At 54.5% G+C, this 23,495-nt stretch overlaps 1 protein-coding gene and 2 long non-coding RNA genes across 5 annotated transcripts in view; 1 reads left to right on the top strand and 2 right to left on the bottom strand.

Moving 5' to 3' along the window:
• Positions 1 to 19,271, top strand: part of RSPO4 (R-spondin 4) — a 34,164-nt gene extending 14,893 nt beyond the window's left edge. The window contains exons 2-5 of the mRNA XM_079130145.1: positions 12,262 to 12,450; positions 13,081 to 13,221; positions 15,755 to 15,940; positions 18,847 to 19,271. Of these exons, the coding sequence (XP_078986271.1) occupies positions 12,262 to 12,450; positions 13,081 to 13,221; positions 15,755 to 15,940; positions 18,847 to 18,956 (626 nt within the window). The 3' untranslated portion in view covers positions 18,957 to 19,271. The remainder of the gene's footprint in view (positions 1 to 12,261; positions 12,451 to 13,080; positions 13,222 to 15,754; positions 15,941 to 18,846) is intronic.
• On the bottom strand, positions 1,681 to 4,830 carry LOC306653758. 3 transcript variants are annotated; one of them, XR_013761780.1, is made up of 4 exons: positions 4,714 to 4,830; positions 2,643 to 2,822; positions 1,940 to 2,069; positions 1,681 to 1,807 (listed from the first exon to the last, which is right to left on the bottom strand). It is a non-coding gene; the product is annotated as an uncharacterized lncRNA (long non-coding RNA). The 3 variants fall into 3 exon arrangements; XR_013761781.1 differs by lacking the exon at positions 2,643 to 2,822 and having other exon boundaries at positions 4,714 to 4,824; XR_013761782.1 differs by lacking the exon at positions 4,714 to 4,830 and having other exon boundaries at positions 2,643 to 4,469.
• On the bottom strand, positions 17,535 to 18,656 carry LOC306655582. The gene is made up of 3 exons (XR_013762296.1): positions 18,573 to 18,656; positions 17,764 to 18,077; positions 17,535 to 17,674 (listed from the first exon to the last, which is right to left on the bottom strand). It is a non-coding gene; the product is annotated as an uncharacterized lncRNA (long non-coding RNA).
• Positions 19,272 to 23,495: the final 4,224 nt, after the last annotated feature.

Raw genomic sequence — 23,495 nt, forward strand, 5'->3', positions numbered from 1 at the left:
GCTCCTGAGATCAGTCCCTGGTACCAAAAAGAAAACTGAAACACCGAGTGTAACCATCCATGTGGCAGATGGAGAAATGGAGGCCTGGAGACAGGGAGGGGCTCCCCTAAGGACCCAGAGGACAGGACAGGAATCCTCATCAGGGTTCTCTCCTTTACACCAGGGCTTGAGGGAGGCAGCTGTGTGGATAGAGCAGACTCATAATAGGAAAATTCCCTGTCCAAACTGGATCCTCAGCTTTCTGGCACCTGGGGGCACCTGGGGGCCGCCGGGTCCTGTTTGGTGCTCTGTGTTCTTGCCGTCACTAAGACTGCCTGACTTGACATACCAGCTTGCTCTGATGGCTGTGTGAGCCTGGGTAACTCACCTACCTTCTCTGTGCCTTTTTCCTTGTCTCTCAGATGAATTCATAACACCTACCTTCCAGGGCTGCTGGGACAGCTGCTTGCAGCAGTCCCGCGGCTGTGACCTGCCATCGGCCAGATTGTTCTGGGGTGAATCACACACATATGCAGTGAACGTGCACGACAGTGTCTGAAGGCAGTTTTATCCCCGTTTTACAGAAAGGGAAACTGAGGCTCAGAGAGGTTAGGTTGGATTTGAATCCAGCTTCTCTGCCTCCAGAGCCAGTGCTTCTGGCCGCTCGAAATTCTGCAAATACTCCCCTCTTACTGCTGTTATCACTGTGGGGCTTTGGAGGGGTCCCAAGCCCTCCAGGGCTACCAAAGGGAGGCACAGACACGGGGCACAAGGTCCCTCGCCTCAGCCACAGCAGCTCAGCTCTTCTCTGCCTCATTAGGTGAACTCTCCTCCCATATATGGGTACAAGGCCTGAGAAAAAGTCCCAAAGCCCGTCATCAAGACATGCTTTGTGTTCCGATGGGGAAACTGAGGCACAGCGTAACAGGGCCCTGCCAAGGTAGCGCAGTGACGGAGACTCTGCCAGGACGGGAATCCCAGCACTGAGCTCTGCTCACCTCAGGACGCGCCTGTGGAGACGGAAGCAGGGTGTTTGTAGGCAGATGACGAAACCCCGTGTCTTTCTCCTAGGATCTTGGGAGTCACCTGGTTGCCGCCCTCCCTGGGCTCCTGGGGCTTCCTGGGTTTGGACCCTGGGAACCGCCCCATGCCCTGCTTGAGACACTGAGCCTCCCGATTGGCCGGACGTGTCCTGCCAGGGTCCTGAGTACTGCAAACACCCTGCTCTCCAGGGACAAATCTTGTACAGCTTCCCAAGAGCCACGGCCATAAGAGGTGCCCGAGGAATCAAGCTCCTCAGGGGAGGGAAAGGGGGTCAGTAGCTGTGTTCCTGGACCCCCAGCCACACCAGGCACCTAATGCACAGGTCTTGCAGTGCTTTCCGACTGTCGAGGTTAGGTCGCCACCCAGACCACCCTGCTGTGGGACAAAGTCACAGTTAGAAGGAGCCGGAACTGTGGGAGTCACTCTGTGACCCTGGAGAGCCACTGGACACATGCTCACTGAGCCTTCCTGTGGACCAGGTGGCGTCATTCCAGGAGAAGCTGAAGCGCAGGGCACAGTGGCAAGTCACTCGAGGCCACACACAGCAGACCCGTCCCTAGGGCATGAAAAGGAACTCAAAGGTCATTCCTTGAGTGAAGGGCAAAGACACATGCCCGGCAGTTTCTTGACGGTTTTACCCACAGGACAAGCGCAGGACGGGTTTTTAGGCAGTTTCACAGACTTGACATCATGGTGACTCTTGCACGTGAGACACTTCTGGGACGTCTCCACGGACAGGCTGACGCAGTGACCGCTTCCCACTCAGGACAGCTTCAGGGCTGTCCTGTGTTCATGGACAGCAGGGTGCTGCGCTCTGGAGAGGTGGGAAGGGCTCTGGGCCCCAGCCTCCTCCCACTGCCCGACCTCCAGCAAAGCTGGCAAACAACAGGAATCGAGAACAGCCCTCCCCACCCACCCGTACAGTGCTTCTGAAGGACGCTGGTGGCCGCCCTGGGGTGCTCAGTGCCCCCCCAGGAGCACAAATGTCCTTCCCCTAATGAGGACTCAATAGAGGGCAGAGTCCATCCTGCAGGTCCAGGGCGGGCCTTAACGAAAGGGGAAGCAGAGGTTTGGCCCTGTGGGCCCTGCCACGGGCCCCAGGCAGGCCTGACAGGACAGCCCAGGGCTGGGGCTCAGGCCTTCTCCATGCCTCAGTCCCCAGGGCACTAGAATCCTGTAGAGGTGGGTCTCACTTGTTGGCACACACCTGCCACTGTCCTGGGGACACACGCAGACCCACCAACCCTTTTCCTCCCTATCAGTGACAGCAGGGACTGTAACCAACTCAGGCCACTTGGGAAAATGCTAGGAGTGGCAACAGGAGTCAGGTTGCCCCTCCCAAATATCACCCCCACCTTCCCACCCTCCTGTCTGTCCGTCGGGAGGACACAGGGCACTGTGACGTGGTCGCAGCGGGGTCCCCGTCAGCCTGGGTCCAGCCTAGCTCCACCACGTGCAGTCTTCAGTCTTTGAGCCTTTGCTTCCCCAGCTGGGAAGTGGGGAGTCACAACAGCATCCCACAGTGAGACCAGGGTGGGGGCCGTGCCACCTGCTTTCCCAGAGCTTGTTAGCAAAGGAGACTCGCAGGCCCGGCTTAGATCTTCTGCATCCAAACCCACCTTCAAACCTCTGATTCCTGCGCCTACTGTGTGCGCATGACAGTGTGGGAAGCCCGGACTGACCCCCTAGGATCATTCTTGAAGAGCTCACAAGTTTATGCACATACACCACCAGGCACACAGGGTGCTCTTGCCCGTCCCAGCCAGACAGTCAGTTAGAATCCGTCGTGATAGTGGCTTCTATGGACCAGTGATGGAGAGGGTAGTGGTATAGCCAGGGTTCGAACCCCCATCTGTTGATCTCCTGGCCACGACCCTCAGATCAACATTACATCAGAAGCACCTGAGGCTGCTTGTTAAAAGCATGAGGTGCTGGGGCGGTGGTGCATGCCTGCAATTCCAGCTGCTCCGGAGGCTGAGGCAGGAGGATCATGAGTTCAAAACCAGCCTCAGCAACTTAGCAAGGCCTGAGTAACTTGGCGAGACCCTGTCTCAAAATAAAATATAAAAAGGTCTGGGGATGTGTCTCAGTGGTGAAGCACCCCTGGGTTCAATCCCTGGTACCAAAAAAAAAGAGGTGCTGCCACCCCTCAGCACATGGTTGGCTTTGCTCCCCAGGCGGCTCCTCCCTGGTGGGGTGCAGCCCTTGACCCTGTGCTCTGTGGAGAAATGGGAGGGGCGTGTCCTTTCCAGTGCAGCCTGTGCTACCTCTGCTAGGCCGTGTTCCTGCCTCAGTTAAAATCAAGTGGACTCTGCAGGAGGCAGCGGCCTTAGCCCAGCCCCAGGGAGGCTGGGCTTGCAAGGCCTTAGTGAGCCGCCTGCTGCTCTCCATGGAGGATTAGGGGGCACCTAGGTTGCGCTGGCCAGAGGTGGTGCAGCCCGGAGATCACGCCCTCAGCTCCTGCAGGATGGATGCCCTTCAGGTCCCTCCAGTTCAGTGCTGGGAGGAGGCCGTGGCTGGAAGCCTCTCTCTCTGCACCCCTGGGTGTCTCCTAGCGGGGACTCATCTCCAAGATCCACCCCTGGCTGGGGATGGTGCAATCTGCACCGCCCCCAGCAGGAATGTGCCGGGGGCTCCTCCGAGCCAGCCTCCAGGGGTGGCAACTGCTTCCCAGATGTGGCAGTCTCGTCGGGCAGGCGGGCGTCCAGATGTTGTTTATTTCCCTTGGTCATCAGGGACATGCGTCCCCCACTGCCAGGAGGGAACTGGGACGTGCTGCTCAGCACCCTCTGCGTGGGGCCCTCTTGCATGGTTCTGAATCCTTCCCAAGGACAGAGCAGGGACCAGGGCAGGCAGGGCCTGGCCCTCCTCAGCCTCGCTGCCAGGGGGAAGGGGCACTGGTCCCCTCTGTCCTCTCATCCTCTCGCCCCCAGGGAGTCCTTCAGGACAGCTGTATGAAATCCTTAGTCCACCATAACTAATGATGTTCTCATGCAAGACTTACTTCCCTGGGCACACCCCAATTATGAAGAAACTCTACCCCCAAAAATGTTGGCATCAAAGAAAAAGCACTGATTGTCAAAGAAATTCCAGAATCTCAGATGCCAGTGGAGGCAGGGCAGGTGGCGAAGGTCACAGTAGTGACGGTGATGACATCGAGACCCTCGTAACTATGAGACCCTGCCCAGTTCCTCACAACGTACCTGTGAGGCCCACCAGCAGGGTTACAGGTGGGAAAGCTCCAGGCGCAGAGAGGTTCATGACCTAGTTCAGGGTCAGACGGGCAAGGGCTGGGACTGGACCCAAGCCACTGATGTTCAACCCTGCTCCACACTCGCCGTTTCCAAAGTGCGATTCCAGGACCCGCGCATCACTATCACCTGGAGACCTGTTAGCAATGCAGACTCCCAGGCTCGACCCAGACCTGCGAAAGCAGCAACTGGGGGGGGGGGGGGGGGGGCAGCCACCTGCACTTTCCTTCCACAAGCTCTCCAGGTGAGTCTGGTGCACGCCCAGGGTTGGGAACTCGCATTCCACCCAGCTTGGTGGCGCACCTGTAGTCCCAGCTACTCGGGAGGCAAAGACAGGAGGATCACTAGAGCCCAGGAGTGTCAGGCAATGTAGCAAGACCTGCCTCTTAAAATAAAAGTAAAAAGAAAGAATTCCTGCTCTCCCGTACAGGATGCTCACCTGAGTGAAGAGGGCCTATGATGTAGTGCAGGCATGGTGATATTCAGCAGTGACCTTTGCCCTCTGTGTCAAGGGCAGTAAGAGGCAGCAGAAGGGTCTGCAGCTAACTGGAGCAAATGCCTTCCAGTTATGTAACGCCAACCAATCACTGCCCTGGGAGGGTGCAGGCCCGGTGTTGGCAGAATGTTCTCGCTTTTTCCAGAGAAGTTCAAATTCCAACTTTTTATTTGAAATCTCTTGACTTTATAAATGTTGGCAATCTGTCCAAATTAGTCTTTAAAAAAAAAAAGAAAAAGCACAGGACCAGCGTACTTGGCCTGGGTACCAAGGGTATTTCAGTCACAGGCTCGCTGGGCGGCAGAGGTGAACTTGTCTGGGATAACATGTAATTGTCAGGGTCCTAGGTGATCCCCCGAGCCTATCCAGCCCCTCAAGGGAAGTGCTGCAGAGTGGAAGTAGATGGGACGTGTGACGTGCCAGAGGTGACTTTAAATCTACCCAAAGGAAAAGAACGTAGAGGTCAATTGCAAATGTTGAGCCACTGACTCCTGAAGGCGGGGGTGGGGTGGGGGGTGATCAGGCCCATTTTCAGGATGTGGGTGACCTGGAACTGGGAAATGTGTTTGAGAAGCAACAATCTTTCCTTGTTCCCAACAAAAAGAATAAACCTAGCCAGGCACGGTGGTGCATGCCTGTAACCCCAATGCCTTGGGAGGCTGAGGCAGGAGGATCTCGAGTTTCAAAGCCAGCCTCAGCAACTTAGCGAGGTCCTAAGCAATTTAGTGAGACTCTGTCTCCAAATAAAAAATAAAAGGGACTGGGGATGCTGTCAGTGGTTAAGCACCCCTGGATTCAATCCCCAGTGCCAAAAATAAATTAATAAATGAATAAATAAGAAAGAAAGAAAGAAGAAGAAGAAGAAACTTGCCCCTTGGTCCCTGCTGTTCACCCTCCAGCCTCACCGGATGTCTTTGGCCTCTGTGAAAGGGGGGAGGGACCAAAAGGCAGTTCGCAGTCCCACTGTGTGCCGTGATAGTGGGGGAACAGGAAGGGTGTGTGGGTGATGGAGGAGCACCTACTATGTGCAGACACTTGCTGGATCTTTGGCAACACCTCTGATAACAAGGTCTATGGGGAGTTGCAGTCACAGTTTTTCAGATGGGGAAACAAACCTTCAGGGATGGAGGGACTTGTCCAAGGTCACTCACTGAGTGCTGAAGCCAGGATTTCCACCTGGGTTCCTGTACCATGACACATGTCCTTGGATTTTTAAGACCCGTGCAGGCAGGAAACACATCGCCCTCTTCAACATAATATCAATGCTCCAGTGTATTGGCTGCCTGCTGTGTGCTGGGCTCCAAGAGTTTTGCATGTCCTTCTCCTTTAATTCACAAAAACACTGCAGAGTAATAATTATTATCCCCATTTTACAGCTACAAAACCCAAGGCACAGAGAAGTAAAGTAGCAGTGCCCCCAAAGCCAATGAGCTTCTAGCCCTGGATCTGACACACAGTAGGGGTCCAGAACTATTTGTTGAATGAATGAATGCGTCACTCAACCCGGGGGGGTAACGCATGCGTCCAGAGGTGCACAGCCAACATGACTGCGTGAACTGTCAAGTCTGGCGTGATTATCATTCTCTGTAAAATGGGCATCCAAGTCTCAGCTCCTCCCCCTGGATGCCTGGGGAAAGATGAGTGACTCATCAGATGTCATTCAAGCCTCTCCAGCAGCTGGAGCCATGGAGGGCCATGCATAGGGGGCCAACTGGCATCTTGACTTGGAGAAGATGGGATTGGTTATGGCAGACAGTTGCTAAGTTACATAAGATGCCATCCCTCTTGATACCCCAAGAGAACTCAGAAGGTTGCAATTAGAGCTTAAATGCTTTTATCTAGAAACACAGATCTGAGCTGGAAGAGAGCAGCAATGGAGGTCAGGATTCCCCTGAGGTACAGAAGGATCTAGAAGTTTCCAAAGTGTGCTACCTAGGACCTCAGGGTTCCTTGGGACATGAGATTGGGTGGATGAGCTCCAGACCCCTCTACCCTGCCGAAGTAGAGCTGTTCCATGATGATCTGTTTCCTATCTAGTGGGTTTCATGCGTTTTGATTATAAGTTGACAGAACAGAATTAGCTCAAGTGGAACAGTGACTTTCTTTAGGGTTATGGGGCAAGCCAAGCCTTGGGAGGGACTGGAAGGTGTTCAGAAGCTTTGTCTGTCTTTTGAAGCCCGTGAAGTTTCTGGTTGTTGCTTCTCTTTCTGCAACTGATTTGTACGTTCCCTCTTTGTCTCTGCATCTGATTTGTGTTTCTCTCTCTCTCTCTCTCTCTCTCTCTCTCTCTCTCTCTCTCTCTCTCTCTCTCTCTCTCTCTCTCTGTCTTTCTGCTTCTGTTAGTCAAAAATCATTTGGTTGCAAATGACAGAAAACCTAAGTCGAAGTGGCTTGAGAAGAGACCAGCATGTTTGACTTGCCAGGGTTAGATCCGGGTGCACAGATGGCTCCTTTTGTAACTTGTCTTTATTTCCTGGCTCTGCCGCTTCTGTGTGGCATCATTCTTGGGAGGTTCTTCCTTACCATGGTACCACCTACCATCTCTGACTTATATCCTCCTAGATCCACAGAGTAGAAAAGACACATGCATTCACACACACACATGCATGGGCACACATGCACACGCGCAAACACATACACACACACAAACACATATACCTATTGACAAGCAAAAATTCCAAGACCAGCCCTGGTTGGGGCACATGCCTCTACCTGCACCTATAGCCACTGAAGCCAAGGGGACCTGATACCCCATTTGCCCAAGCCCAGGTAAAGTGTGTCAGAGTGGAGATGGCTCCTCAAAGTCAGGGAGTGTGGAGGGAAGGGCCTCTGTTAGCAAAGGGAGTGGCCATCAGTGCTGGGGCCTGCTGGTGTCTTTTGGCCACCTTACTGTGGGGAAATCATGTGCACTAGAACAGGCCACCTTTCCCACCTGCAGCTATCCGTGGGTCAAGAGGCCAATCCAGACCATTGTCCATCATCCTCAATCAATCTCAAGAGAGATGACCTAACTGGCTCAGCCCAGATGAGCCATCAGTCAATGTCAGGGTCATACAATACAAGCATGGTTGCTGACATTAGTTCTCAGAGAAGGGAGGCTGAGCAGAGAAGACATCTCTGAAATACCTATTAAATTTACTTTGGACTTGTTAAAATGCACATTCCTAGACGCAAACCAGATACTCTGTAAGCCTCCCTAGGATTCGGATGCATGGTCAAATTTAAGAACCATTGAGTCTGAACCATTTTAGAGCAGTACTGCACGAATACTAGTTGTCTATTATCAAAATAAAGGGATGACAGCCACACCCTGACCTTAAGGGGGTGTCATTGTCTTTTTCTAATGACTTAACAGAGATGGCATAAAAGGCCATAGTAAGACCAGAATTCATAAAGTCAGAGGTGCTATTACAACTTGGTGGCACTAGAGGGCACCCTAGCCAACTGCCAGGCCAGGGATGCTGCAGGAGACAGACATCTCCCTTCAAAGATGTGGAGATCCATCCCGCGTTCGCCGGCAAACACTCTCCCAAGTCAAAGAAAGGTCCTTATTGGTTGAGTCACCAATAAGCACGTTGAGTCACCATTCCATAAATAGTGCTGACGTCTAACTGGGGCTTCTTTGGGGAAGGCTGCACCCCTTTCAATCTCTGGGTCCCCAGTGAAATTGCGCTAGGACTGAGTGATACTTAACCTCTTGAGCAGCATAACAGTTTTGCCTTGTCCTGGTCTTAGGACCCTTAGCTCAAGCCTCTTGTTATCACTTCTGTGGCTTCAGTCCTTCTGATCGGGTTGTGAGTCTTAGGGGTCAGAAGCCCATGGCTCTGACCCCTGCCACCCCAGCTCTGCCCGACACTGAGGAGGTCCCAAACAAGTGCCCTAGGAGGGCCCCGTGGGGCAGACTGAGCTGCACCCTGCCCCTATTGATTCTGCATGACACAGGATGACATTTTATCTCCCTGAGCCTGGATTTCCTTGGGGGCAAAAATGTCAGTGCGCACACGTCAGGTCATCTCAGTCTACAAACTCAGTCTGCCGGAAACACCACTTCCTTTTTCTGCAACTGAACGTTCATTTGAACTCCTATTCTACCGGGTGGCAGGGATCACCTCACGTGAATCGAGGGACCCCTTGCCCTTTGTCCGTGCCCTGGAGCATCTTGGCTCCAGGGGGCTTACATAGTGCCGAGGCACCGAAGAGGGCACCCTGGTGCCCACTGATGTCACTCTGACCTGCGTGACTTAAGAGGCGACAGCATCAGTCATTCTATGTCAGAAAGACCCAGTGGCCCAAACAGGATGACTACGCTGTCCTTCCCGTCCCGTGGAAGAATCTCTGCAGCAGGGCTGGTGTAACTGCACTGTGAGGTTCTTATGGCAATCAAATGTCCGTGCTGCCCGCCGCTCCTGTAGAGACGGGGTCAGGAGTTGGTGGAAGACATCAGCCTTGGAGAAGATAGAGCGGCTTCTTTTTCACCCCAAATTTCCTTCGTGGGGGGAGGGCTCAGGGTGCAAAGGGCTTTCGGTACAGTGAACAGAGAGGCCACGCGCTGGGCGGGGCCTTGTTCACCGGAGGTGCATCCTTTCCTCGCGCGGGAACCTTTGCCCTCCTTGACTAGTTAATTAAAACCTAAGAAGGAGCTTCTCTTCAGCACACAGGAGGGGCGAACGGCGAAAGGAAGAGGAAGGGGAGCAAGGGACAGTTTCAAAGTTCTTCTGTAAGGTCCTTCCGCCCTGACATCCGCCCGGACTCCAGCTACGAAAGCCTGCAGTCGGGCTGGCGGGAGCAAGCGAGTAGCCTGGAGCTCAAGTGGTTCCCGGGATCACCCACGACACGCCCACTCGACTCCCATTGGTCAAAATCAAGGCATGTGACCACACGTAGCTGCAAAGGAGCCTGGGAAATGCAGTCTTTCTTAGGCGGCGTGAACGCCGCTAGAAATCAAGAGTTTCTTTCCTCAGGTGGACAGGGAGAAGGAACACAGGGGACTCCTAGTACAGTGCCCACTCTCCAGAATTGGTCCCTTTCCCCTGCCCACGACTTCAGCTTGAGGATGGGGCAGAGTTTGGCCTGGGAATCTGAGAAGGAACAGAGAGAATGTGGTCCTCCCCCAGCCCAAGGGCTCCGTAGGAGCTAAATTCTTTTTCTTTAAATGGATCTTTATTTTGAACTATTTCATACCTACAGTCAAGAATAAAAACTAATTAATGAAAATTGTTTCGACCATTTTGATCAAATCCTGCTATTTTCACAGTTGCTTCTGATTTTAAGAAATGAAACGTTACAGATAAAAGTGAAGTCCCTAGTCGTCTTTCCCATCCCTTACCCTATGCCTGACCCCAGAGGTGGCACCATCCTGAATTCAGTGTGTGTTATCCCTTATATGGATTTTACTCTTTATGCATATTTCTGTATCATAAATGTTACAAGTGTGGTTCTGTAGGCTTTTGAATTTGATATAAATGGCTCATACTGCGTGATTCATGGTGCAAGTTGGTTTTTCCTCTAGGCATGTCTTTGAGTTGGGGCCACAACGATAACTGTAACTCTACCTCCATCAATTATCATGACTGGGTTGTGTATGTGGCATATGGTTGAGGTATGTGACTCTACCACCATGCGTTTACTCCTTTCAGAGAGTTCATTTTGTTCAAATTGTTTGCTATTAAATCATTCTGCAATAAACATCTTTGCACATGTTTCTTTGTGCACATATACAAGAGTTTCTCCAGCCTAGTGACTCTCAAAGTGTGATTCCTGGACCAGACAGCAATGCATATTCCCAGACCCCTCTGAAGACCGTGGGAATCAGAGGCTCCAGGGTGGAGCTCAGTGATCTGCACCGTAGGAGCTGGTGATGTGCTAAGGGTTATAGCAGACATCAAATCACTGCATTTGAAGAGACACATTTTCAAGTTACTAGACACTGCTAGATTTTTCTCCAGTTTCCATGCCTATCAGATGCAAAACTTTCCTCTCGTCCTGACCTGTCTTTGGTATTATGAGAATTTAAAACTTGTTGCCAAGTGAGTGGGAATACTCAGCTCCATTAAAATCTGTTGATGTTGTTCTCTCGGGTTCTGGGAATCCCTGTTACAACATCGCACTTTCTCTCTGTCCTCAGGGCCCTGCCAGGCCTACAGTTTTGGAGATACAAAAACAAACATACAAAAAAAATTCACTCTACTCTCCTGTTCCATTTTCCCCTTCTAGGGCAAGAGAATGAAGGTGCATATAAGTTGCGGGGTCCTTTGCATGAGTCTGCCTGCTTCTGTCAGGCAACTTGGTTGTAAGCAACAGAAATGGAGTTATCAGATTATCAGCTGGATCCATTGGGGATCTCATGAATACAGGGGGCTGAAGATTAGGTTTGGGAAGCAGCCATGGTCGTCCCAGGGAGAGAGGGGAGACAGAGGGCAGAGAGCCTTCACTGCCTCCAGCAAGAACCCCATTCCTGTGTCCCCATGTGTCCTGGCCACAGCCAGGAACCCTCTGCTGACTAAGGGTAGGCCAGGCCTCCTTGGTTCCTGTTCCAGGGACAAGTACCAGGAAATGCCTTGACAAGGGAGATGGGACATGGGGAGGAACAGGAGAGGGGCTAGGAGCTGGAGAGCCAAGAACGACCCTTGTGGGGTGGCCCTGGGGCTCCGGGAGTGGGGTGTAGCTCAGAGCGTTAAGCAGTGTGACCTTGGTGGGGTATAAGGAGAAGCAGTTCAGTGGTTCCCCAGGTGCTCCCTGTAAGAAGCTACTCTGTCCTTCACTTCTGGACTGTCCCCAGCTCCTACCCCCAGCGGCTTACACTGCTGCCTCTTTCTGTGGGGCACCTGCCAGCCTGGTGCAAGACAGCAGCAGAGACCGTTCAAGCCTGGCTCCTCCTAAGGTGCCCTTGCTACCAAGAGCCCTCTCGTGCTTGCCTGGAAGGACAGGCAGCCTCTGCTACTGCTGTCTCTGCTCTCATCTCTGTCCCTCTCTCCTGATCACCTTTGTGTGATCAAAAAGGTGTGGGAAGAGGACAGATCTGAAAGGCTGTAAAGACACACTTAGGTCCAGCTGGAGAAGAGGCTGGCACCTCTTCACAGAAACCCATAATAGCGCTGGGACAGGAGCACTACCTTCCTCAGGGATCCAGGCTCTTTTGATCTTGTTTCTCCATCATCTGCAGAGCATGGTTTTCACCTCATGATCCAAAATGATTGCCTGTGCTCCAATCATCATGTTCTCATTCCACCCAACAAACAAGATAAGAGGATATCAAAGGGCACAACCCCCACCCCCGCCTTGTTCTAGAAGCACATTACTTAACCTTACATTCCATTAGCCAGGTTTGGGCCACTTGACTGTATCTAGATGCAAGGGGAGTTGGGAAATGTAGTCTTTTGTTTGGGTACCTACGTGCCCAGTTACTATCCCAAGGAGACAATCTGAGCTCACACATGGCGTGACCATCTCTCTCTCTCCCTCTCCTTCCTTCCACCCTGGTCTGACCAGCAGTGGGCACTGGCCTGGGGGGTAACTGCACGGGCTGTGTCATCTGCTCGGAGGAGAATGGCTGCTCCACCTGCCAGCAGAGACTCTTCCTGTTCATCCGCCGGGAAGGAATCCGCCAGTATGGCAAGTGTGTGCACGACTGTCCCCTCGGCTTCTTCGGCATCCGCGGCCAGGAGGTCAACAGGTGCAAAAGTACGTGGTTCCTCTCTTGTCCTGGGCTGAAGGTGGGCTCCTGGGCAGGGCTGGTCTACATCCCGCCCTGTCCCCCAGCACATCCAGAGGGGAAGCTGGAATCTGCCTGAGTCCAAACTGACACCTGCTTGGTTCCAGACTGGCTCCGAGGCCAATCCCCTCTCTGCCTTCATCAGCATTAAAGTGACACTAATAGGTCTCAGCCCTAATAGGACAGGGAACTGTGACTTCTGCTTTAGTTTGCAGTGTGGCGTTGGGCATATTACTCACCTTCTCGGGGATTAGCTCAAATAGGGAAAGGAGTCCTAACTCCTAACTCTGATTTTGCTATGACCTGGGACAGATCATCACTCTCTCTGAGCCTTGGTGGAAACAGAGCCGGGGAGTCCTCACACCCAGCCCAGATTTGCTGTATGACTTCAAGCATGTCACTAGTTCCTTCTGAACCTCAGCTCAAAGGAGAGGGGGAAAGCTCCTCACATGCATCCAGACTGACTCTGCCAAGTCTGAACTTCAAAGGAGACACTGAGTCCTGATCCAGTGCAACTTAACCTGGGGCTGCTCAGGCAGACCCACGGGATCCCCCGCCCACAGCCGCTCTCACCAGGGTTGTCCCTGACTCTGTTACAGAATGTGGGGCCACGTGTGAAAGCTGCTTCAGCCAGGACTTCTGCATCCGGTGCAAGCGGCGATTCTACCTGTACAAGGGGAAGTGCCTGCCTAGCTGCCCGCCAGGCACCCTGACCCACCAGAACACACGCGAGTGCCAGGGTGAGTGGGGCCCTGGAGCAGGGCTTGGGGAGAGGTGTCAGGAGACTGGGAAGTGAATGTGGTAGAAAGTCACATGGCCATGGGAGGCTCAGCACCACCGAGTCGGGTACTCCGGGACCTACACAGAGGGACCCTCCTGTGTGCTAGAGTAGAGACAGGCACCCTGATTGTGTCACCGTCACCACCTACACCGGCAGCATTACATCATCACCAAGGAGGCAGCAGGGTACAGAAGAGCAACAGTTTTGGAATAGAACAGATCTCGATCAAGCGCTGGCTTTAAAACCTGACCACTAGTGACCACAAGCAAGGCACTTCTCTTGCTTTCTCCAAAGGTTAAAAAGAAAATCACAGTAGAACCCAGAACCTACCCCATGGGGAGGGGCTGAAAGATTAAATGCGTTAAATGTTATGAACATTAAAGGTATTGCTGCGACTTAGTGCTTAATATGCCCAATGCGGTTTAGCGTCAGTATTATTACTGCTCTGATTACTGACTGACAGCAGCTTTTCAGACCCTTTGCGATCTGCCCTTACCCCGGGCTGTGCCCTGGCATTCTGACCGGAACCAGGTGTGGTCTCTGCCCACACCTCCCCGGGCACTGGTTCTTGGCCCTTCCAACAGCAGAGAGTTCCCAACTCCCCGTCTCGCTGAGCAGCAACCCCCCACACCACCAGCCTCTGGAGGCCTCTCCCGCTTCCCCGCCCCTCTGAAGGCGAGGATCCTCCCCTTCCCCACCCCTCTGGAAGCCCCTCCCCTTCCCTGCCCCTCTGGAGGCTCCTCCCCTTCCCGCCCCTCTGGAGGCTCCTCCCACTTCCCCGCCCCCAGCTTGTACTTCCCCAGGGTTCCTTCTATCAGTAACCAGCTGAGAGACCCCTGGATGGTCATGCCCAGGACCCAGGTGCCAACCTCTCCCTCAGTCTAGGAATCATCACTAGTGCACCTGCCCGGCTAGTCTCTTTCCTAAGTGTTGGGACCTTAGTCAGCAAACCAGCTTCTACCCTCACAGATGGGTCTCTCAGCCGGGCTCTCAGCAGGGAGACAGGAGAATAAGTGCATGATATGTTGGTGGCAGAACTTCAAAGAAAAATCTGAAGCAGCATAAAGCTCCCAAACCTGCCCACCTGACACGCCTGATCCCTGCTCCACCCTCACCTTCCACATCTCCACCCTCTGCCCGTGGCTAGGATTATAGCTGTAGCCTCCTGCCTGTCTCCTTGCCTGGATTCTCTCTCATCCCGCTTTTCATCGGCAGCCAGGGTGATTGTTTCAAGCTGATGTTCGGTTCAGGTTTCTCTCCTGCTCAAGGCCCTTCTGTGGCTCTCGTTGACCTTGGGCAGAGCGCCCCCACCCTAGGCCTGGGCAGTCTGGTCCCCCTCTGGAGCCTGTCCCGCCTCATCACTCCGCTGCCCTCTATGCACAGGCTCCGGCTTGCCATTCTAGGAGAGTCTCCTGGGGACCTCAATGGGATTATCCCTTCTACCTGAAGCACCTCCTGCCCTCCCTGTAACTCCAAGGACATGCCACTTATGGCTCAGTTCAGGAGTGCCCCTCCAGGAGACCTTCCCAGTCCCCCAGGCTGCGCCCCGTGTCCCCTCAGCTGGCTGTGCCTCCCTGACGCACTGAGCACCCCTGCCATCCCAGGTTCAGGGGAACCTTGTGGTGACAGGTTCCAGGAGTCAGGCTCGGGTCTGTCCTGTCTTCGGCTGCCCTCTGCCCACAACAGCAGTGGGGTGGCATACGGTCACTCTTGAATGCATCTAGTGGTGGGACCAACAACGTCCTAAGTTCTGGAAACCTGCTTTCTGGGCCCCGCTGCCTCTCAAACCTGCTGTGTGAGAGCCCCAAGCAAAACCCTTAACTGCCCCAGGCCTCAGTGTCCTAATCTGCAAAATGGGGGTATTCACAACCACCTGTGTTCTGCTCTACCTCGGCATCAATGTGAAAAAAGAACTGTGTGTGTGTGTGTGTGTGTGTGTGTGTGTGTGTGAGTGTGTGTGTAAATAAATTACCTCCTATTAAGAACTGTTATGTCCATGACCTGATTGTCCTTCCCAGCAGCTTTGGGTACCTTCTGCTTTCTATGGTTCATCAAAAGCAGGTGATCAAGTTCAAGGCCAGTGTCCTGCTTCCGAAGGCTTCCCAGCCAGCCTCCAGGCCCCTCTGGACCTTCGCCCCAACTCTGGCCACCTGGCTTCCAGCATGGGGCCAGGCTTTGCACACTAGACCGGGCTTCCTCTCCCCCACCTGAGGAGTCACCTCCTCTGGAAGCCTCTTCAAAGCCAGGAAGTCCTCCCCCTGGCTTCGGGCCCAGAGCAGGCGCTGCATGCCTGAGCATGCTTCCATCGCAGGCTCTTCTGACTATTGTCCCCTTTTTGAATGTGTCCCTTCCACTCCTAGCAACAGAGTGAGCCTTAGGTGGGTATGGTGTCCTCAGACCTCTAGAAGCCACCTAGGGCCTGAAGGGCGCTCACTACCAGAGGCCTCACCTGTCTGTCTGTCTGTCTGTCTGTCTATCCCTTTGCCCTGCAGAGGAGTGTGAACTAGGCCCTTGGGGCAGCTGGAGCCCCTGCACGCACAACGGGAAGACCTGTGGCTCTGCCTGGGGCCTGGAGACCCGGGTTCGAGAGGCTGGCCGGGCCGGGCGGGAGGAGATGGCGACCTGCCAGCTGCTGTCTGAGTCAAGGAAATGTCCCCTCCAGAGGCCCTGCCCAGGAGGTGAGTGCAGGGCTGCCTGTGGGCTGCCACAAGCAGGGTGACTTCTAGTGGCCTTGGGACATCGACCCCACAGATGGTACCTGCAGAGCCGCATGAAGGTCCACCAGCAGCCACGCCTTCCTTAAGACGGAGCTTGTGGCGAGTCCTGGGCCCTTCCACACTGACCACGCCCCTTTCAATAATGCGGACTTGGGAACACGCTCTTTACTGATCTGAAATGAAATTCACGGATAATGGGACCCACTGAAACAGGTCACTTCTGAAACAGCCTAGTTCCCTAATTGGAATATAAAAGAGAAAAGGGAAAGAGATTCCATGATGGCGGCACTTTGGCCCCACATGCCAGAGGACACTCAGGGGACGGCGATGGTCAGCACCTTCAGTGGGTGCACCTGGCCATGACAGAGGTGGCTTTCCAAATGGGGACAGGTGATGAGGAAAGTCCAAGCTTCCTAACCTCTTGTTTGCTGCCACACTGGCAGTTCTAGAATATTCCATGAGAGGAAGTGTCACAGACGCTCAGCGTTCTTCTGAAACAGCTCAGCTCTAAGCAACATGAGGGTGGAGCAGATGGAATGGGGGACCACTGTCTCATGCAGTACCCCGTTCTTGTCCACTGAATGCCACGGACCCCCTCCACTGTGGCAGCCAACACCCTGCACAGATTTCCAAATACCCCAGGGGAGTGTTAAGAACCACCGACTTAAACAGAAGAGAGGACACAGGGTGGAGAGGTAATGTGACAATGGGCTCCAATAATACAGAATCGGCAACATTAACTGTGCATGTACTATGTGACAGGCCACTGCATTAAATTTTGCTATAGTTGTTGACTCATTTAATCTGCATAATGATGCTATAAGGCAGGTATTATAAATATGCCCTTTTATGGAGGAGATGGAGACTCAGAGAGGTTGACTAAGGGCTACACGGTCAGCTAAAGGTAGACCTGGAATTCAAACACAGATAAAAGAGGAATCTAAAGTCATGTTTAAGGATGGGAGACCTGGTGTAGGCCACCGGGACAGGGTGGAACCAGGATTTGAACCCCGGGACACGCCTGGTTTTGGAAAGACACATGGTACCTGAGTTGGGAGTGCAGATTGCAGAGATGGAGCCTCTGAGAGTCATGCCAGCTAGCTGGGGACAGACCATGAGATGGAGAGAGGGCCAGAGAAATGAAGGTACCCCGGATCCAGGGAAGCAGCCCCAGCGACAGAAGACAGTTCTGTACTGTGGCCCCAGCTGGCCTGGATCTGGGAGCTAGTGGCTGACTGGCTTTGGGGAAGCAGGCAGGAAAGCTCTCCCCCAGACCATAATACCAACGGCAGTGGCGGAGGCAGCGGGGGCAGCAGTCAGAACGCACTGACCGGGCGCCGGGTGCTGCACTTGGTCCTGGACCTCAGGACGCCATGGTCTCTCTCTGCAACATCCGGGTCTCAGCTCAGATGCCTCCTCCGCGGAGAGATCTTCTGCATCCCCCTCCCAGGAGGCACTTTCCGTCACTCACACCGGAGCACTGACACCTTTCTGAAGCCGCCTTGCTCGTTCTGTGGCGGCCTGTGTAGCTCTGTGTCCTTACCAGACCACAGACGTCTCTCTCGTGCCTCAAACAGGGCCCGGCATGCACGTAGCCGGTGCCCGGTTAACTTTGGTTGGCGGGTGGCTGGGTGGGTGCTTAGGGCGGCGGGTGATGGGTGGACGGAAGGGCGCATGGACACGGCAGCTGTCAGGCTCGCATGGGAGAAGGAGGAGGACCCCCCCCCCCAAGGCGGTAAGGGCCACTCGCAGCCCCCACGCCTGTCCCCAGATGCTGTGCTCACCTGAGCCCCGAGAGAGGGAGCCGAGTGGGAGCCTGCCTTCAGAGCTGGGGCTGGAGCTGTGGTCCTACCCCGGGAGGAGAGGGCACACAGCTGACCCCAAAGCAGCACCCGCCCTCTCCTGGGCTCTGTCTGCTGTTGGCTCTCGGAAGGGGGCTGGGTCTCAATTTCATCAGGTTCCAGCAGGCACACGGGCAGGCGGGGGGACACTCACTGGAAGAGAGGAAGCCGGGAGCCCCGACCTCCTATGCTGGGACTCCATCTCCCACATGTGGCAGCTGGTCACTCAGTTCATCCCCTCTGCCCTAGTGTGCCACCTAGCAGGAAAAACACAGGGCTGGACTCCAGAACTCCGGTTCAGGATGTGCCACTGAGCAGGCTGGTCCCTGGCTGAGCCTCAGCCACCACCTGCTAATGGGGACAGCCAGGCGTTCATGTTGGACACCCACCTGGTGTGGGGCATAGTGGGTGAGATGCACACCCCTCCCCATGGTGGGGACGGGGGCGGGCCAGACTCCCTCTGTGCCTGTGGAATGGGGACGAGGGGAGACTCCCTGAGCTCCTGGCTGCTGTCAATTTAAGTACATGAAGCCCTTGGGGCGCAGCTAAATTCTGAACTAGGGAGTTGCCCCTTGTGGTTGGAGGTGAGTGGTTACGGGGTGCTGTCTCCAGCACAGAGCCTGAGCACCAGGGGGAGGGTCATGGGCACCCCCAGAGGCCACCCCAAGTCCCAACTGGGGACACCACGTGAACCTCCAGGACCGTGAGGCCAGATGTGTCCTCAGAGGTGCTGGGCAGGGCACAGGGCTTACCTGGCGGAGGAACCTCCAGGACCCAGAGGGCCTTGCAGATGGAGGGTCGAGGCCCTGTGCTTTTCTTTCTTTCTATCTTTTTTTGAGGGGGGATTGAACTCAGGGGCACTCAGCCACTGAGCCACATCCCCAGCCTTATTTTGTATTTTATTAGAGACAGAGTCTTGCTGAGTTGCTCAGGGTCTTGCTAAGTTGCTGAGGCTGGCTTTGAACTTGCCATCCTCCTGCCTCAGCCACCGCAGCCGCTGGGATGACAGGCGCGCTTTTCTTGCAGAGAGAAGCCCCCGCCAGAAGAAGGGCCGGAAGGACGGGCGCCCGCGCAAGGACAGGAAGCTGGAGCGCAGGCCCGACGGGAGGCCGCGCCAGCCTGGTGCTGCGCAGTGACCGGCTCGCTCTCGGCCCAGTCCCTACGGTGGCCTCCACAGCCTCCTTTTCCATCTGCCCTTCTCATTCTCCCTTCCCTTCTCTTCTTTTCCTGAGCAGGCTAACTTTTTTTCTGTTTTCGTCCATCTCTGTTCTCCTCTCCTCCCTCTTCCCTCCTTTCCTTCCCTGCGTCCTCCTCTAGATTTCTTTCCCTTTATCTGCCCACCTTGATTTCCCTCTCCTCCTTCTCCCCTTGTTTTCCATCTCCCTCCCTTCCTCCTCCTCCTCCTCCTCCTCCTCCTCCTCCTCCTCCTCCTCCTTCTTCTTCTTCTCTCTCTCTCTCTCTCTCTCTCTCTCTCTCTCTCTCTCTCTCTCTCTCTCTCTCCTCTTCCTCCTTGTCTCTCCCTCTCTCTCCTTCCCTCTTTCCCTCTCTCACACACACACATTTTAAAAGAGAGACCTCCGCCCTGTGCCCTCCCCTGGCCTCTCTCTACTTCTCAAAGAGAGTAAACATGTTTTTCCAGGTCTTTCCCCAGCCAGCTCCTGCCCCACCTTTGCAGAAAGGCAGTTTACAAGGGGCAGTGGACAGGCCACACGGAGTCCCGACACAGTGAGCTTCTATACCAGGGAGACCCCAGGCCCCGGGCCACGAGACCTCCATCCCCTGGCCAATTTCCATGCCCCTCCGCATCAGCTCCCACAGGAGGTGGTTCCGGGGAGATCCGCCGGGGAACCCTGGGCTGAATCAGCGGGGGTTGCCACTCCTGGTGGAATAAGTAATTCTTGCCGGACGAGGCTTGGAAGCAGAGGGAACTCTGTTCCCCATGCCCACCTCCCCTGGCTGTATGGGAGCATCCAAGGCCCGAGAAGCTCACCAGGGAACCACACATTCAGCTTGTCCTTGGCGGTGGCCCTGCTCAGCACATCTAGAGCTGAGAGGAAACTTGGAGGGTCTCTCAGGGAGGGGACGAAGGAAATTATTGGGTTAGGAGCCAGGGGAGACCCACCCACATTCGAATCGATACCCCGAGGCTTTGCATCTCATGGTGACACCCCACAGCCCAGGCAGGAAGCATGCTGGGAGGAGTCCCTAGGTTAGACCAAGCTGAGCAGCAAGTGCGTTCTCGCCGCCTGTCACTCGGTCTCAGCAACCCTTCCACCTCTGCTCCCCAGAACCTCCTACAGGGTCCTGGTTGGCCCTGGCTGCGGGGTTCAGCAGCTGGGAGCAGAAATGGGCAGAGAAAGAGTCTGAACCCTGAGGGCTGGGGAAGGAAGTGGCTGTGGGTTGGGGTGAAGCCTCCATTGGTGAAATGTCACCTCCCTGACCCCGAGACAGTGACCGTCAACACCTGCTCTCCACCTGGCAGGTGGGGGGTCCCCCGGCACTGCCGCGGGGCCTCCTGGCCCTCACACTCCTCATCTCACCTCCTTGAGGACAACTGGAGCCCCTCCTCGCCTGGCCAGGACACTAGCTGGGCCTCTGAAATGCTCTATTGGTTTTTGTTTCAAGATCCCAACTTTTTTTTTTTTTTTAAATAAAAGAAAAAGAAAAAAGAAACTTGCAAATGCTTCGTGGACATCTGGCAGGAGTCACAAAACCATGAGGCCGATGAGTTTGGAGCAGCAGAATGGAGAACATGTGGGGTGGTTTCCACTGGGACGCGCTGGCTGCCCGGGGTCAGGGTGCATGGGGACGGGGGACGAGGGACGGGGTAGGGCTTCAGCTGGGGCGGCAGCGGGGCTGAAAAAGACGGGGGGCCTGCCGCTGCTCCAAGCCCCTCTCAAGAAGTGGGCTCAACCACAGGCCAGAGACGGCAACACTATGTCCCCAGCACCTCTCTGTCCCCTGAATCACAGACGTGGTTCTGAGAATCCATGTGTGCTCTCCTGGGCTGAGCTGTGGGGTCTGGATTGAGGGCTGCCTCTCCTCTGCCTGAGTCTATAGTTCCGTATTTTCTATCTTCTGCTAATACTCAGATCCTGGGGTGCTGGAGGGTCCAAATTCCACAATTTTAAAAAGACCAGGGTAAGAGGAGAAGGTTCCAGTCCTGCCGTTTTCTAGTTATGCTCTTTCGCTACCCTGCTGCCCCCAGGGAAGAAGCCTGGAGGCTGTGGGCAGTGCATTTTAATGTTCTCACATGAAAAGATGAAGTTCCTCGTGAAACCCCGTCACCTTTGGTTCCCAGAGGGTCCCTCCTGCCAGCTCCTAACCCTTTCAAATCCCAGCCTCTCCCACTTCTGAGGATCCAGGCATCTTCGTGGGAAGGAGACTTTCCACTGCCAGGTGGTCAGCCGACAGCAAAGCCTGAAGACATTCACAGAGAAGCTCAGAAACTGCCTGGGTCACCGGCCCAAAAAGAGCCAGCCAGGGCGAAGCTCAGAGGGAGGCTCCAGCAGCTGCAGGCCCCTCTGGATGTTATTCCAGTGGGAAAGGACAGCTCGGCCTGCCACCTCCTCCCGGACCCCCATCCCAGCTGGGCCACACCAGGGCGTTTGCAGGCCAGCACCCTCTGCATCCCTGCTGGGTCCCCACTCCAGCCTGACCCTTCAGAGGAGCTGCCTGTCATTCCCACATCTGGCCACTAGAAGGCGCTGCTCAATCAAGAACAGGGCAGCTGCTGGGACTGTCACTGTCAAGTGGGGACAAGCTGTTTTCTCCTGGAGGGCAGGGGGCAGCCTGCCCTTCTCAGACTGAAGAGAAACTGTTGCAATGGTGACTTCCGCTGAGTGGCACAACAGCACAGAATGTCAGACTCCAAAGCCCAGGCCCAAGCCCCTCCTTGCACAGAGCAGAGGCCTGACTCAGGAGGCCCAGTGAGTACCCAGTAGCCCAGGAAAGTCACCCTGATGGGACTTTCTGCCAAGACATGAGTCCCAGGTGGTGTGGAGCATTACACTTCTCCATTTCACGTACAGAAAATGCCATTCATCCTGTGTGATCCTTCTGATTTGGAAATGTGTGTTCTGATAATAATAAAAACAATAGCAATGATGGTGTCTTCTATTTAGTGAGCACCTACTGTGTGCTAGACACTGCAAAGAGCCTTGCGCACTCTGTCTCATTTCCCTTGCTTCTGTCTCCTCAATACAGATCCCTGTGACTCCTCTCTAACTTCTTCCTGGGTACCCCACATTTCACTCCCTTTATCCCCTCTGCCTCCTTGGTAACCCTGCAAGCCCACTTACAGAAGAGGAGACCGAGGCTCACGTCAAAGTCCCTCACATCCATCCGTCTCCTCTAGTCACCCAGTCAAATGATATGCATAAAGTGCCCACTGTGCGCCAGGGACCTGCGGGGTGCCTTGTTCCCGAGTGTTCAGTGTGGAGACGTGGAAGGCCTTCCACAGGGGATAGGACCTAGAAGGAGGGACAGCCGATCCAGGCACAGCCCAGGGCTCAGGGAGCTCCTCCCGCAGGGCCAGAGACCCCTGAGCACTGAAGGGGGGGGGGGCACACACGGGACAGGTGGGGAGAGTCCCACGTTGAGGAGCCCACGTGCAAAGGCCTGGAGGGGAAGCTGTCAGATCACGGGCCATGATGCAGCGGTGACCGTTCTGTGTCTGTCAGGTTGGGGAGGGTTGCCTCACAGCTGGGTGCAGGCTCCATCCTGGCACCTGTCTCCTAGGGTTGGGGGCACAGGTGAGACGTGTAAGAGTAGACAGCAAGGCCACCGGTCCTGTGTTCAGCCTGGCCAGCTATGAATCTTACGCAAGATCCTTCTCTTCTCCCTTCTTCTCCCTTCTTCTCTCAGTTTCTTATTTGTAAAAGGAAATAATAGGAGTACCACCCTTGGGATTGCTGTGAAGTTTACATAAGTTAATGCATGAAAAAGGTTTTTAGGTACATAGATGCTCAATTAAAGTTTTTATTACACATATTTTATTTATTCATTCAGCAAACATTTCCTAAGCACATAGTCTGAGCAAGGAACTATGCCGGGCATTGACCGTTACACATGCCAATCCTTCCTCCCCAGAGTCTCTTAAGTGAGTTCTATGATTATTCACAATTTTTTTTTTTTAATATGCAGGGAACCCAAGACTTGGAAAGTAAGTAATGAACACTACTCACCTGGTGCCTCCAGCAGGCCGCCACCTCATCCCAGGTCCCCCCACAGAAGCCAGTGTCCGCAGCCCCAGGAATGGGGACTGAGACTCCTGTGGCACAAACCACCCAAAGCCCCACCACTGTCCCTCCTGCTAAGCATTATGCCGTCCTGCTTCGACCAGAAAGGGGATTCCACACACCTAGGAACCTTAAAAAAGACGGTACGCCCTGCCCGAATTAAATGACAAGAAATCACACAGAGCTGCCATGTGTCACCTATCAGATTAGTAAAGAGCCCAAGCCCTGGGCCCTGGTGGGCTTGGGTGAGTGCCACCCTCCTGCCTTCCTGGGGGAGGTGGCCTGGCCCTGCGGAAGACCAGAGGGCCACAGCTACCAAAATAGCCATGAGGATCACCAGTTCAAAGCCAGCCTCAACCACTTGGCCAGACCCTGTCTCTAAATGAAAAATAAAAAGGGCTGGGGACATGGCTCTGTGGTTAAGTGCCCCTGGTT

This window comes from Sciurus vulgaris (assembly GCF_902686455.1).
Source record: "Sciurus vulgaris genome assembly, chromosome: 2".
Classification (NCBI taxonomy): domain Eukaryota; kingdom Metazoa; phylum Chordata; class Mammalia; order Rodentia; family Sciuridae; genus Sciurus; species Sciurus vulgaris.